General features: G+C 37.8%; 1 protein-coding gene across 2 annotated transcripts in view; it reads left to right on the top strand.

The window, feature by feature from the left end:
- STK17A (serine/threonine kinase 17a) overlaps positions 1-15,744 on the top strand; it is a 39,487-nt gene extending 23,743 nt beyond the window's left edge. The window contains exons 4-8 of one of the 2 annotated variants that reach the window (XM_030307702.1): positions 9,720-9,846; positions 13,496-13,544; positions 13,633-13,812; positions 14,649-14,764; positions 14,864-15,744. In XM_030307702.1, coding sequence (XP_030163562.1) covers positions 9,720-9,846; positions 13,496-13,544; positions 13,633-13,812; positions 14,649-14,764; positions 14,864-14,973 — 582 coding nt within the window. In that variant the 3' untranslated portion in view covers positions 14,974-15,744. Of the gene's footprint in view, positions 1-9,719; positions 9,847-13,495; positions 13,545-13,632; positions 13,813-14,648 lie in introns of both variants that reach the window. The other variant, XM_030307700.1, reaches the window with a different exon arrangement.
- Positions 15,745-16,153: the final 409 nt, after the last annotated feature.

Below are 16,153 nucleotides of genomic sequence, written 5' to 3'. Positions count from 1 at the left end.
AGTTCTGTTTCAGAAAGAATAGAGAGTAGGTGGGCGATCAGGAGACAGACAGTGAATGTCCACTACAAGTATCCTTAGCATAGTCCTTCAGGCATCTGGGGTAGAAAAGTCTAAGATCCCTGCTGATGGTTGCTACCACATGAAGTCCAGGTGTAGCTATGGGGAAATGAAACATTCCTAAAGGACTACACCAGTGGCTCCAGTTCCTTATTAGCCAGAGGAGTTCAGGTTAGGAAGGAACGTCACCTGAGGAGGCTGAACCCCTGGACCCAAAAAAGGCTTTCCTATCTTGGACTTCTGCCTCATTTCACTCCTCATCCTCTCCCAATCTATCTTGACCTCTGCTGTAGTTTGCCCGGTAGCAGAAAGTAGACACTTACGGCAGCACTTCTCCAACTTTGACAGAGATCAGGATCACCAGAAAAGGCTTATTAAAGCAAATTGCTAGGCCCCAATTCCAGAGTTTCTGATTCAGGGAAGGGGTGTGTGATGCTGATACTGTGGGTCCAGGCACCATTTTGAGAACTCCTGCTGTAGGGCACACCGTGACACCTGATAGATAGAATACTGTATAAATAACTGTGTCTAATCTTTACTGCATGAAGGAACACTCTCAAGGAAGAGTGAACAATGTGTACTCTGGAGGTTGACTTCTAAAGTAAACTTGATAAAATTCCATTTGAAATAAGGGGGAAGGGTAATAGATATTCCCTCAAATAGTAGTCCTACCGAAAAATATAGGGGAAAGAAAACAGTTCGGAAACTTTGTTTTTTTCTGAAAAATGCCAATTTAAATTCATTCTGTAAACATATTTTTCTAAAAGATAATTAATTTTTTAGTACGGTAGCTAAAACGCATGATTATAACACTGTAGACTATGGTAGTTATAGTGTCATTTTTTGAAGGTAAGTGTGGACATGTGTGTACCCACATGTAGTCCCAAGGTATTAAAGCTGAAGTGGCCTTAGAGATGATCTAGGTACAACCCTCATAGCAAGAGTGAGGGAACTGGGGCTTTGTTTTTTTCACTTTAGCCTGTCATATGGTTAGAAATTCAAAGATCCTTGCTGTAAGAAATACCCAGCTGTGCTTCCCTCAGGAACACAGAGAAAGAGATGGTCGCTGCAGTCCAGACTTCAGTGGACTCAGACTATAAGAAGCCTCAGTTAGTCTCAGCCATGCAGAAGAATTCCCAAAAGTAAAGTTTGTGCTACGCTTATTTCCATATTTGGTTTCACACACTTAACTTTTATTTTTTATGATGTTTTGCTAGTTTTGTGAAGTAAAAAGGACTTCTAGGAATGAACCCCAATTTAAATAACATTGCATTTATAGGAAATATGCTTTCGATTTATGACAGCTCAACCTATGACTATTATTTAGGAACTAATTAAGTAGCAAGTCAGGTTGCCAACACTATGTGTCATGGATCTTTGATGTTACTTGAAAGCAGCCAAGGGTGAAAATTAAGTTCTTGAATACCAGGTTTAACTGGAAATTATATCCCTTTCTCCCCAATACACTCAGTATAAATCATATTCCTTTCTCCCCAGTACACTTAGTGTAGAATTCTTTCTGGATTTAATAGAGGCTTTGATGATGGGCCTTTGATGTTGGAAGCTGGACTCTTCATGTTGCCTAGGCCCAGAGGAACTAGAAAGAAGACAGGGTGGCCCGATAGGTCCTCAGCCTTTCTTCTGCCCTCACAGTCTTCACATGTGCAGTCAGAATTTGTCTCTAAGTGAACTGCTGGAGGGGGAAGGTTGGAGGTGGGGTTGGTGTGGCAGGAGTGCAGATAGGAATGATTTCTACCAAAAGGTCATCTGCAGTTGACTTTCTGTGACTTCTGTGAATCTGGACAGAGGGTCTACTGTCCTACACCGTTTAACAGCTGTCCGCCCAATGACAATTTATGCTTGTAATGTTGACTCTGAGTTTCTATAAGAGCTTGAAAGCTACAAAGCTAAATATGTTTTCTAAAGGTTTAATTCTGTGAATTAGAGAAAAAAATAGTTTTAAATCTGTGAAACTTGGTAATCCCCATGTATAGGGTAACTTTGAGTTAGTAGACTATTTGTTCTCCATTATGGTTAAAATGGGAAATTCTTGTCACAGAGACAAGTAGTAGTTAGAATAACTATTATAGTTGCTCCTATAAAAGAGATAATTGACACAATGGGAAATCTGCTACTTGGCTTCAGATCAGACTCCAAATGGGCAGTTTTCCAAAAGACTGATTCACTGAAGACTCTCAGCCAAATATCTTAAATTGAATATGGCAAATGCTTTGAGGGGTAGCAGATGCAGATTTTGGAGTGTTTCTAGGACGACAAAAATAGAAAAGACACTAGATTATGATTAGGGGAAAGCCCATTCATTTCATGTAAATCATGGCGGGACTGACAAATCTGAGAAACAACAACTCTACCAAAGTCAGGACAAACCTAAAAGCCTCAAAATAATCTCAGTTGGTGAATTAGTCATTGGCATAGTGGCCTGCTTTTACTTCAGTCAGAGGAAGGTCTTGACCAAAAAGAACACAAAGAAATCCAGTCTTAAAACCCAGTGCTCCTTGTGTTTGGATGGTCTTCTGTTGGTAGGTGTTCAGTTGTTAGCTTGTCCACCCTGGTAGATGTATATGATGAGAAGCTCAGGAGCAGACCAGGAACTAGAAGCCAGAGCTTTCCCTTCTGAGATTTAAGTTGATCATTGACAGTTTGAAACCGTAACATTTACTTGAACATTTCTAAACAGCCCCCCAGACTGATTTAGACAGTATTATTAACCTATTTCTGTACTATGACCTGGGTTTTAATAAATAAAAAGCCAATTAACTTGAATTCTCATTGCCTGATAAAAATGTTCCTTAAAATTGTATCCATGGCACCTTAAGGCTAATTAATAAGCAAGTTAGCCTCAACTTTACAGTGATCTTACCCAGAAGTGGTTGTTCAGTAAATGTTAAATGGGTTATGTACAAAGATAAAGATACCAAGATAAATGAAAGGATTCCCCCATGAAACAGAGAAATAAGATTTTACAAAGACCTCCCTACTGCCTTTGTCTATTTGAGGACAGTTTGTGTGTTTCCTTTTTTTCCCCCACTTTCATTGCCTCTCAATTGACCATGTCATTTTCTTTCTTACCACCTGGGATTCATGCATCTTAAATAGAATTAAATATTGTGAACCACAACTTCTTTATCATGAATTGGATTCCCTAGAAAGGAGGCCTAAGCTGTAATGCTAATGCACTTCTCTTTGTTTTCAGCCCATATATTTCGCTTACTGGAAGTGGGTATATTTTGCCATCAAAGACTGACAGATTATAGTCCTGTAATTGTACTTGTTTTATTTAGAGGAGTAAGATCTGTTTTTAAAATGTACCTGTGTTCAAACCAAGGCACAGTTGATAGAAACTACATAATAAACATTAACTGAAATTCCATGAAAGAGTTCTGATTTTATGAGATGTATTTTTTCCTAGCAACATCTCTGTCAACTGTTTAAGTTCTCTCACATTGGTAGGTGATAGATGCATGTGACTGGGCCTAGATTTCAAATACAGTAATGTTTTAATAATTTGATCACACTAGTTGAGAATTTACTACATTACCACCACACCCAACTAGTGTGGGTTTTACTAAAGAAAGCATTTCCCAAGTAATGTAAAGTATAAACAAAACATAAGCTGTTTTAAGCTTATGAAAACATGTAAGCTGTTTTAAGTGAATAAATGATATTTAAGAACATTTCACAGAATGTGCATGTTTTATTAATCATAAAATGGACCTTAAGATATGGTGAAGATTTCCACTTGGCAATATTTCTTTTGGCATTTTTTATGTACTGGGAAGGGCAAAACACGTTCAGTGATGAATATATATAACAGAACCAAACTTCGCTCATCTAATTTGCCTGAATAATGACATTTTATTTTTCTATAGTATTTCATTAATAAAATAAAACTAAAATTACCTTGAGAAGTCTTGGGACTCATAATCCTAGGTTTTTTCCTTGAAGAAATTGCTAGAAGCTAATTAACAAGGAGAATGTCACTTTATAATGAAGTTTGTTTATATATATTACTAAAACCTCTCGTTATTTTATCATTGAAAAGAGAGATTGATTCTAACACTGATCAGCTGAGCATTTTTACTCCTTTTGTGTGTGTATGGCAAGGCAGGGGTGCTTTACCTGGTTTGGGTATTTATAACAATTTAGCATGCCTCTGCAGCCCAAGCTTCTATAGTGACAGCAATTTGGTTTTGTCTTTTTGTTCAGTTTTAGGTTTTTACTGTAGCCAAAACTTTCTATGGTTTTAAAAAACAGGTTTTTATATAAAATCACAGATTACACTGAGCCATGGTATGGTTATTTTCACTGTTGAGAAGTCTGTTTTTGTGAATGAAGTTTTCAAAACTTCATATGTTTTCAAAATGAAGTACAGTCTGTGATTGCATAGTGGTAATATGGACATTATGCAAGAGATGTTAAGAATTCCTAAACATTTACTGGGATATCACTTAGATCCTTTTTTATTAACAACGTTTATAGCTGCAGTGTTCAGTCCAGTACCACTAACCATTTGTGGTTGTTGAGTACTTGAGAACTGTGATGTATTCAAAGTGTGAACTCTACACCAGATTTCAAGGACTTAGTATGGAAAAGAAAAAGCAAAATATCTCAATAATTTATATATTACATATTGAAGGGATATCTTAGACATATTGAATTAAAAAATAATTTCATCTGTTTCATTTTACTTTTTATAATATGGCTACTAGACAATGTTAAATTACATTCTGTGACTTGCAGTACCTTTCATAGGACACCACCAGTTTAGAGAGTATCCACAGATAATTAAGCCAGAATGGCCTGTAACGTAAAGATCGCTTAGTCTTTCAACTTACTTTTCAACCTATTACAATCTAGCTTTTTCTCCCATGGTTTTACTAAAAATTACTTTCTCAGAAGTCTTTCAGACTTTGGTTATTTGCTATATTCAGTAGCTTTTTCTTAGTCCTCATTCTTCCCCTCATCCCATTTGATGATCCTCTCCTTCCTTTCTTACTACAACACGATGCCTGTGTTCTTTGCCTCCCTCTCAGAGTGCTATTTCTGAGTGCCTTCATCACTCTTGTTGTCTCTCGTTAGATGTGGTTATCAGCCAAAACTCATCTTGGCCACTTCTCTTCTGCCATATTCTCTTCCTCTTGTTTACTTCCATGGTTTTAGTCTTGCCTCTGTGCCCTTGCTTTCCATAGCAGTATCCTCAGCCTTTTATTCTCTCCAGACTGAATTTCCAACTGTTCTGGGTGGTTCTGCGGGCACCTCAGATTCTGGGTCTGAGAATCAAAATTGAACCAGTTGTCCTCTCTTGCTGACCTGACTATATTAGTCAGTGAATGACATAAGCACCTTATTGTTCCTGCTCCTACACAGCAACAGTCACAATGGGCTGTGGATTTTGCCACTGTAATGTGTAAAGTTTCTTCTGTGTTTTTTCATTCCATGCTTCATCATATCCCTCACGCTCTCCCTTTCAAGACTTTAAAAATAGGATAAAGGCACATTCTTCAGAGACATTCTTGTATTTGATGATACTTTGCATGTGTCATACTATATATTGGCTCACCTGTATGTATTCTTTGGCATGTGACGTTTTCATTTCCTGGAATGTCCTCTTGCCCTCCCCTGTGGTCTGACTTCTTCCAGTTCTTCCAGAATGGCTCAGAAAGCCCTGATTCTTGTCCGTCCACCCTCTTTGTGCCTGCCACCACTTTTGTCCCTTTCACCTTTGTGCTGTTCTCCAGTGTGCAGTCCCTCCACTAGTAGCTTGTCCTTGCCTTGGGTGGGGTCTTTCCTCTCCCTGGAATGCCCCCTGCCTACCCCACCCCCCAAAGTATTCTGCCATGACGTTCCTTCTTAGCATTGCTTTCTCCCTAAATACTGTCTTAGAGAAACCTTCCCCAACTATTCTGAATATAACATGCATATGCACACAAACACACACAACAGGCACTGTCATCCATTACCCTACTCTGAGTTCTCCTTGGTGCTAAAAACTACCTGAGGTATTATTATTTATTCATATTTGTTTGTCCCCATTAGAATGTAAGGTTCCAAAAGAACAGGGAACTCACGTCTTATTTTCTGTTATTTTTCCAATATGCAGTCCATAATTTTTTTTTTTTTAATAAATGTCAAAATCCTTTTTATCCTTCAGGGTCTGCTCACTTACCTCCTGTGTAATTCTCCAAAGCTGAATTATTCCCTCTTATTTATTTGTTATACCTGAGCACTTTGTCTATGACAGCACTTAAAATGCACAGCAGAGTTAGTCAAGCCTGATATAGGTGCTTCTGTTTTCTCTTCTGATGGTGATCTCTCTGTCAGTAGGGACTTGTTATCACTCATATTTACAGTGCCTCCACTCCTGACACAAAATAGACACCCTTCAAATTGTTTTTTATAGTTAGTTATGTTTTTTCCTTTCTTTCAAACAGCAAATAACGTGTGCCTCCCATGTGCTGGCATGGATCCTGGTGCTATCACAGTGACCAGTACGGTGGCTCATGGATCTTTAGATTCTCCCCATCCTCTGTTTCTGAATCCAGACTTTGAATAATCTACAAGTATTTTCTGATAAGGGCAGAATGGATGGTTGGGTCAACATTGAACCCCTTTAAAAAGGGACTGTCTACACTTCAACTTCTTTTTTCATATTGCAGCTCTTCACTGTTGAACATTGTTAGAATCTGCTTCACTGCCCTCCTGGGTCTTCCCAGCAAGTTGACACCAGGAAAAGAAGAATGAGGAAAAAGTATACAAAGATACTTTTGTGAGAGAGAGCATGGCAAGTAGGAGAGACTGAACAGTGTCCATTGAGACTCACTGTCCCTGGGCCAAGGGCAGCAAGTTTATAATGAGGCTGGAGAGCTAGGCAGGAGCTCGAATTAGCAGCTTCCAAATACATTTGGAAGTTAAGAGTAATGGGAAGCTACTGAAGAGTTTAGGCCAGGGGGGTGACCGATCAGATTTATATAGTGCAAAACCTCCTTCTGGCTAAGTATGGGCAAAATAGATCCTAGCAAACCATTTAGGGTCTGTTGCAATTAAGCAAAAACTGATGGTAGCTTGAATGATTGTTTTCTAGTTGGAGAGAAATAAGTAAAGTTTAGAAGTGCTTACATTTATGATTTAAAATCAGTAGGATATGGTGACACGTTAGTTAAATGAGGAGAAAGTGGGGAGAGAGGAATGACCAAGGTGATTCTTAGTGCTTTCTTCTGCCCTGCTGGGTGAGGATGGCATTCCCTGGGGTGTAATGACCATTGACATACAGGAAATCTGATTTAGGAGGGAAAATAGGAGTCTGGTTTGGGCATGTTGAATTCGAGATAGCCTTGAGACATCAAAGGAGAGAGATTAGGTAAGCAGTTGGTTGAAGAGTCTGAGCCAGAGATAAAATCTGTGACTCCTAATGTATAGGTGATAATTAAGCCTTGGGTACAGATACCTTGTGTGAAGTGAGAGTGTGGAGTGAAAAGAGCAAAAAGCCTCAAGATCAGGCTGTGAGAAACCCACCATTTAATGGGCCAGTTAAAGGAAGATGAGGAGACACACACAGCAGCCAGAGTATTAGGAGGAAGACCAGGGTAGTGTTTGTTCTGGAAGCCAAGAGAAAAAGAGTTTGTAAACAAGGAAGGAGTGGCGGCAATGCCAAGCATTGCTAAGGTGGTAGTCCAGAAAGCATGGAAATATGTCGCTGGATTTTAGTGACCTGCGGTAGAGGAATGAGGACACAGAAGCCCAGTGGAGTGGTTGAATATGCATGGAAGGAAAGGAAATGTTAACATTCATTGTAAAACTCTGGAGAACCACAGTGTGATGGAGAAGACAGAAAAATACAATTAGCTAAATAGTGGGATAAGTTTGCTATGTATAAGATGTTGTGGAATAGAGAGGGGTCAGGCATCAAACCCTCCCTGGAAGACCAGAGGGGGCATCAGAAAAGGCTTTTATTGAGGAATCAGTGCTTTGTTGAAAGCCACCATGCATGGAGTGAATGATGAAACTAAATTTGTCCAGGAGAGAGCTTCCTGAGAAAAGGCAATACATAATGCAAAAGCATAAGATGTGGGAGTGCACATCTTGTTTAGGGTTGGATTTGGAACACAGATTGCCTACAGAATAGTGGCAGGAGGTTAATCTTAGAGAGGAAGCAGAAGCTGGGTTATAAAACACTTGGGGTGCTACAGTGAGGTATTTATACTTTATTAGTACTGGTGCTTCTCAATTTATCTTTGGAAATTTTCTTAATGGCAGAAGACAGTAGGTGTAGACTTTCTGAAGCAACACAAACTTTTCTTTCAAGTGCCATTTCAAAAATTCTAATGAATTTTATATTCTAGTCCATAATATATCTGTTTGACTTTTTATGTAAAAGTATCTTAGGTTATTTTCATTTGGGTTAAAAAAAAAAAAAATGACTCCAGGAATATGAACCTTATTGATTTTGTGGCCTTGGGTAGTTCTCTCTCACCCATGGTCAAATACATCCCATTTGAGAGTGTGTCCATTGGTGAGGACTAGCATCAGTATCATGATCAGACTTACATTATGGTGAGATCGTTGTACAGTGAAGGATGGATTGAAGGTGGGGGCAGTTAGAGGCAGGAGGGTAGTAGTCCAGGTAAGAAATAATGAAAGCCCAAACTTTAAGCAGTGGGTTTTTTGCAATTTAAGAAATAGCATTGGCATGCCAGTGACTTCACTAAGGGTGAGACATGGTTGAAAATGAAGGAGATGAAGTACTGTAGGATGATTCCCTAGTTGCTGAGCTGGGCATTGAGACTGGGAGTACAGAAGGGGAGGCATGGGTTTAGTGGGGTTTGAAGGAAGAACCTGTTCTTGAGGTGTTTACTGAACTGATGGCCTTTGCTCAGTAGTGGGAGCTGAAGGTGTGGCCCATTTCAGCCAAATGACAAGATCGATTTTAATTGGACCTATGAGTTGGCCAGAGGCTTAGGGTAGAAGGTAGATAGAGGTCATCAGCAGGTAAGTGGTAGCTGAAGCCTTGATAGTAGATGAGATTGCTGAAAGATAGAGGGCCAGTAGGCAAGAGAACTGGGGCAACATCAATATTTAAAAGGAAAGAAGGGAAAAAAATCCTAAGAAAACAGTGACGGATCTATTGAGGAGGAAAATGTCCAAGAGGGCATATAAGGATGGTTGCCAGTAGTACATTATATAGCAATCAGTGTGTATAAAATGGTGCCTAAAAGACATCCATTGATTTGGTGGGTCTTTGATTATTAAAGATTTTATGATCTTAGGACAGATATAGGAGAGGGGGCAAAATCCAGAATCAACTGCATTGAGAAGTGAGGGAATAGCAATAAGTATGTTGGCTAGAAAGAAATGCAGAGTCATAGGGGATTCCTTTATGAGTAGCTTGGTCTTGTTTTTAAAATAGGGGTAGATGCACATTTATGGTCTGAGCAGGAGCCAGTATAAAGAAAGAGATTGTACAAGGCCTGTTGCCTTACACATCGTAAGTACATTGTAAAAATATTTGCTTAATGAATGACTGCTTATTGTTAAATTTGTCAATCTCAGTTTCACAGTTGAAATGTGTATGTTTTATGCACTACTTGCTCTTTCTATTCAGTCATGGTTTCATTAATTTGGAGAGTGGGATGTTATGTTTTTAGCCTCAGAATATTCTGCTGACAAGTGAATCTCCACTGGGTGACATTAAGATAGTTGATTTTGGTCTTTCAAGAATAATGAAGAACAGTGAAGAGCTCCGAGAAATTATGGGTACTCCTGAATATGTGGGTAAGTATTCATAAGACTGGGTTGTGTTGTGTGTTTGGGGTCAGGCATCATCTTCATTAGCAAATTCACATGTGGCATGATTAATAGTGGGGCCAGCCATCTGCTATGTTAAAATTCTGCCATCAGAGACTCCTTCCTTTGTATTAAATGTAAAAATGGTAAACTTTAAGGTACCAAACTGATGATCCCTTTCCGGAAAGGCTAACAGAATTTGAAGGTATTACTTCTAAAAAGAATAGAAGAGGATTTTCTTCACAAAGTGTAGGATATCATATTATCTGAAAGTGGGAGGATATTTAACAAGTAAGGGCCTTTAAAGAATTTCAAGTTCATAGTAAACATTGTTAAAGTAATTGCAAGCCCTGCAATTCCATAGATGTGTGAAACAGAGGGTATTTTGTTGGATTGATACAAGGTTGAGAGCCTCTGCCAGAAAGAAAAAGGAGATTAAACTGTGAAGGTACTAGTAAGAGAGCAGCTGAAGTGATGAACTGTGGCTCTTACGTTTGGTACAAAAATAAATAAACTATGACCTTTTTGATAAACTGGAAGAAAAATAGGATGCAAAAGAATAGTGGTTTGAATGAGTAACAACAACAACAAAAAAGATATCTGTACTCAGAGCAAGGCAGTGAAATAATCTAAAGGTTGTGACCAGAGATTATAATATCAACATTTAAAATTTCAGAGATGAAACAGCCCTTTGTAATTTTAAGGCCTTGGATGTAGCTGTGGAAGGGCAGCTCTTTAGACCTGTAGGTCAAGAAGCATGGATATGCTGGTGGCTGCATGGGTCATGAACACGAGTGTGGAAGTTGTCAGAGGTGATGGCAGGCAGGTTAAGGAGGATAGTTTTTGTGTCCGATGACAGCAAGCACCCAGGGCCCATGCCTGAAGGGAAGCATATTTACCTGATAGTAGAAGTGTCAGGTGGGCAGACAGGCTGCATTTTACGGGGTTTGGGGCGGCCTAGGCCTCCTTTCACAGAAGAGACAGTGAAAGTCATTCTTGAAGGAGCGGAAGATAGCGGGACTTTGTTTACAGGGGAAAGTTCATTCCAAGGACACAAGGCTGGGAGGACGATAGGGTTGAGGAAAACCAAGCTGTTTGGCAATGATAGTACAAAAAAATAACTCAAAGCTTTAACATAAGTCCTGCGATTTGAGAGGCGCCTGGGTGGCTCAGTCAGTTAAGCATGTGTCTTTGGCTCAGGTCATGAACTTGTGAGATCGAGCCCCGCATCAGGCTCTGTGCTGACAGATTCTCTGTCCCCCTCTCTCTCTGCCCTGCTTACACTCTCTGTCTGTCTCTCTCTCCCTCTCTCTCTCTCTCTCTCTCAAAAATAAACATAAAAAAATAAGTTCTACAATTTGAAACAGATCTTTAGTTAGGTAATAAATGATATCACAGGCAGAAAAACAACCTTGAAAATGTTGATGTATTCTTTGTGGCTAGAATACTTAAATTTCAGCAAGTGTCATGACCACAAAGTAAGGTTTAAGAATGTGGCTTAATAGGGCTTCATCTGGGAAAGAGGTAGTCCAGATATTTCGGCCAGTTTAGAGCATTATAGACTAGAATGAAGGGTTGTGAACTGAGAATCTTATAGTAATTATTGCCCTGAATGAGTTTTGTTTTGTTTTATGCTTTCTGTTCTTTGGTAAATTCTAAATTTTCTACCAAGAGAGCTTTTTTTCCCTCCAAAAAATAGAAGTGTCTTTATTATAAAAGTAATACAAATGCAATCCCAAACAACTAATCCCAATTAAATGATTCAAAAGTATATAATAGAGAAAAACAAGGGGGCCTCTCCTCTTTCTTTCATGGACTTTTAGCGATGAGTGTAAGACTCCCACCTTGTTTTCTACACAGTATCACCTGCCTGGGAACGGTATGCTATCTACTGGCTGTGTATGTGACCTCAGTACTGAAATCTCTGTACCTCATATTCCTCTGTCCATAACATGGGGCCATAATAATACTGCCTTATTGGATTTGCTATACCAAGCTCTTATATCAGTGTTCAGCATATAATCACAAAAAAGGAAGCTGTTTTTATTTCCTACCCCCTCTTCCCACCATCTTTTTTTTAATGTTTCAAGTTTTTATTTAAATTCTAGTTAGTTAACATACTAATAATCTTAGTTTCAGGAGTAGAATTTAGTGATTCATCACTTGTATACAACACCCAGTGCTCATCACAAGTGCCCTCCTTAATGCCTATCAGCCTTTTAGCTCATCCCCCGCCCCCCGGCTCCCTGCCCACCTCCCATCCAGCAACCCTCAGTTTGTTCTCTGTAGTTAAGAGTCTCTTTTATGGTTTGCCTCCCTCTGTTTTTATCTTATTTTATTTTTCCTTCCCTTCCCCTATGTTCATCTGTTTTGTTTCTTAAATTCCACAAACGAGTGAAATCATATGGTCTTCCCACCATCTTTTGCTCTATGGTCTCTTATTTTACTTTTTCCCCTCCAGTAATTTGGATGCTATGCATTTCATTTTAAATTTCCTAGTAGTTTCTTTTAAAACTTTTAAATTTGAACTATTAAAAATTGTTTTACTGATAAAGTAAAACTTTTAAATAATACTTGTAGCTTCTGTTTCACAAGTCAGTTTCAGAAGTAGAAGTTGAGGAAATTTAACCTACTTAACATTTTCTCCCAACCTGTCATTCCTCATATTCAGGGGACGAGGGGAGAAGGTTGTCCCCAACCAGTAATGAATATGTGACTTGAGTGTTTTGTCTTTTCCTAGAATTGGAACATCTTCATTCCCCCCTTTTTTTAAATCATAATTAAAACAGTTGTTTAGTCTTTGATCTGTTTTTAAATGGATCCAGTACTTGATTGCCTATCTTTTCTTCCTATTTGCATATTTTTGAAAAAAAAATCATCTTTTGGTTGACTGGATTGTATCAATGAGTAGGTTTTTCTTTAAAGGAGGATTTTCATAAACCTCTCCTAAGTTTTTAAACATTTGCGAATGTCTTTCTATTGCTGTATGTGTGACAGCAGTTTATTAAATATTATCAAAGCAAACTTGTTTTTTACAAACTCCACAGAGGCAACTTTGGTGTCTTTGTGTGTGATGCATGTCATCTGAGAATGCCCAGGGCTCTTTTTTTTTTTTTTTAACTTTGTTGGCTGACTTTTTGTCAGTGGGTAGACCTTTTAAAGCTACAGCATGGAAAATAGATCAGGCATGTGGAATGAATGGGGAAGTCAGGAGGGGAAAGTACCCTGGACTAGGGTGGGAGGTAGGGAAGGAGAGTCACAGATGCATTGAGAAAGATTTGAAAGTAGTAATCTGTTAGATACAATGCATGATTATAGAGGATATGGGAAGAGAAAGGTGTCAGTTGTCAGTTTCTATTACAGTATTTATGCATTCAGATATTTTAAAAATATTAAGACCCAACAATGGAGGGTGCAGGTGTGAAAAATAAACAAGTTAATTATATCTAGTTAGACTTTATAATAATTCAGATTAATTTACACAATATATATATTGTTAAGTTATTTTAGCCCAAATCTTGAATAGTGTCTTAGAATTTCTGGTGGGTTTTTAAAAAAAAAAAAAACTTTTATCTCGAAAAGCAAATTAGGAATTTTTTTCACACACCTAAATGTTTTCTTCTGTTTCTGATACTAGCTCCTGAAATTCTTAGTTATGATCCTATCAGCATGGCAACAGATATGTGGTAAGAGCTATTTATGAAAAAATTGATCAAATTAGTTTCAAGAAATGAATAAGTCACTAATTTTTCTTACATTTTCATTCTGATTTAGGAGCATTGGAGTGTTAACATATGTCATGCTTACGGGAGTATCGCCTTTCTTAGGTGATGATAAACAAGAAACGTTCCTAAACATCTCTCAGATGAACTTAAGCTATTCTGAGGAAGAATTTGATGTTGTGTCTGAGTCTGCTATTAACTTCATTAAGACACTTTTAGTTAAGAAACCTGAGTAAGTATTAGTTAATATTGATCTTTGTCAATTTTTGAGTGATATGCTCTGAACAAAAGCAGGTTAAACTGAAACACAAAAATGTAGACATTAAGCTAGATAAGACCTTGAGCTTATTATACCTATTGAAAGAAAAAGTGTCAAAACTGAGAATGTTTCGGAGCGCCTGGGTGGCTCAGTTGGTTAAGCATCGGACTTCGGATCATGTCACAATCTCACAGTTTGTGGGTTTGAGCCATGTGTCAGAATCTGTGCTGACAGCTCAGAGCCTGGAGCCTGCTTCGGATTCTGTGTCTCCCTCTCTCTCTCTGGCCCTCCCCTTCTAGTGCTCTTTCTGTCTCTCTCAAAAAATGAATAAACATTTTTTAAAAAAATGAGAATGTCTCTAGAAAATGTAAGCTGCCTCTCAGTATAACAGATATCCTCTGCTGTGTTTGGTCTTCCAAAAGGACTTTTCAGAGACATTTAACTTAAAATATTTTTCATGATTGTGGGAATGGCATTGCACATAAACACCAAAACTTCCAGTCTTATCCAGGAATCACAATAAGATTCTTGTTAACTCTTCATAACTCCCAAAATATAATACAATAAATCTACCTTAAGTTCTGATTTATTAAATTGGTTGATTTATAGATTTATTTATTCATTCACTTTTTTTTAAGATTTTATTTTTTTTTAAGTAATCTCTACACCGAATATGGGGCTTGAACTCACAGCCTTGAGATCAAGAGTCTCATGCTGTACCAATTGAGCCACCCAGGCACCTCTCTTATGCTCCAGTTTATAATTGAAGTTTTAAACTACTTAAGTGTGAAATGTGTATCTTTTTATAGACATCGAGCCACAGCTGAAGAATGTCTAAAACATCCGTGGTTGACAGAGAGCAGTATTCAGGATCCTTCTTTCAAGGTGAAAGGGACATTAGAAGAAGCAAATGCACTCCAAGAAGGTGATTCTGTGCCTGAAATTAATTCAGATACTCAGAAACCAGAAACCGAGGAATCAGTTGTAACAGAGGAGTTAATTGTATTTACTTCATATACTTTAGGACAATGCAGACAGTCTGAAAAAGAGAAAATGGAGCAAAAGGCCATTTCCAAACGATTTAAATTTGAGGAACCTTTGCTACAAGAAATTCCAGGAGAATTTATCTACTGAGCAATACTTCCCTTTAGAACTTTAAGATTTCTACATTGAAAACATTAATATTATTTATGGACTTCTGGCCAAATGGTACATGTACTGAAAGTGGACAAACCAGGTATCACTGATAGAAAAAAAACTAAAATTACTTTGTCAAACTTGTGGATTTAGATATATCAAGACAGATTTATAAAGTTGCCAACCAGGAGTTTTAACGGGTAAAGTTATCTGTGTCAATGTTATTTTTAAGAAGGGAGATGTTTGAACCTTTTATTTCTAAATCCTATTTCTCCAGAATGAAAATTTGTTATGCAAAGATAATCTGTATTTACTTTCTTTAAAAATCCAAGTAAAAGTGCCAAATTAACATCTTTGTAAATCTATTTGCATTATTCTTGTGTATCTATATATGCATATATGTATTGATATCTTTACTAAAATTGATACTTTTTCACTTTGGATTTTTTTGGAGGAGTAAGATTTTAATTAGGTATCTTTCAAATTTTGAGACCTAGAATAACATCCATGATAGTTTAATAATGTCTTATTTTTATATTTTATTACTGCTTTGTATCGACTTGATTTGACTTCTTTTGTCTTTGTTTTTGCCTAATGCTTATAACCTATCAGTGAAAACCCTTGCTCATTTTTTTTTCTCTTCAACGTCACTAATAAGAGTGGTGTTGATTTTTCACCTCCCATTATTCTGGTTTTAAGGTCAAGGTAGGTTAAGTAATCCTGTAATATTAAACCAGCGTTGGCTTCTTGGCTGTTTCCCTCCTCACACCTTACATATTTACCCCTTTCATAAGGCTGTTCCCTGCCATCACCTCACATGCTTATCACCTAATTTTGGTCACTTGCAAGTGTCAGTGTGATCTGATCAACATGATGGTTGCTTTGGTCAATGCAAAGACGCTGTTGTATTGTTTTTGTTAACAAAATACCCCAGAGAGGGGTAAGACTGGAAGCATATTCATCTTGGCCATCGAATCTCTATTTCTGTTGAGTTTATTAGACCTCAGATTGTATTAGGAAAAGTTCTAAAATGCCAAAATATTTATAAACTTTTATTTTGTTCATAAAAAATTTGACATTGGATACTTTGTCATTAGGGAGGAAGCCTTGTTCCCTAAAGATTTATAAAAATATACTCAGTAGAATGTAATTTGATTGGGATTGAACACTTCAATTG

The sequence above is a fragment of the Lynx canadensis genome, chromosome A2, assembly GCF_007474595.2.
Source record: "Lynx canadensis isolate LIC74 chromosome A2, mLynCan4.pri.v2, whole genome shotgun sequence".
Classification (NCBI taxonomy): Eukaryota; Metazoa; Chordata; class Mammalia; order Carnivora; family Felidae; genus Lynx; species Lynx canadensis.
Note: the sequence above shows the minus strand (reverse complement) of the source record. Positions and strands in the feature narration are given on the sequence as shown.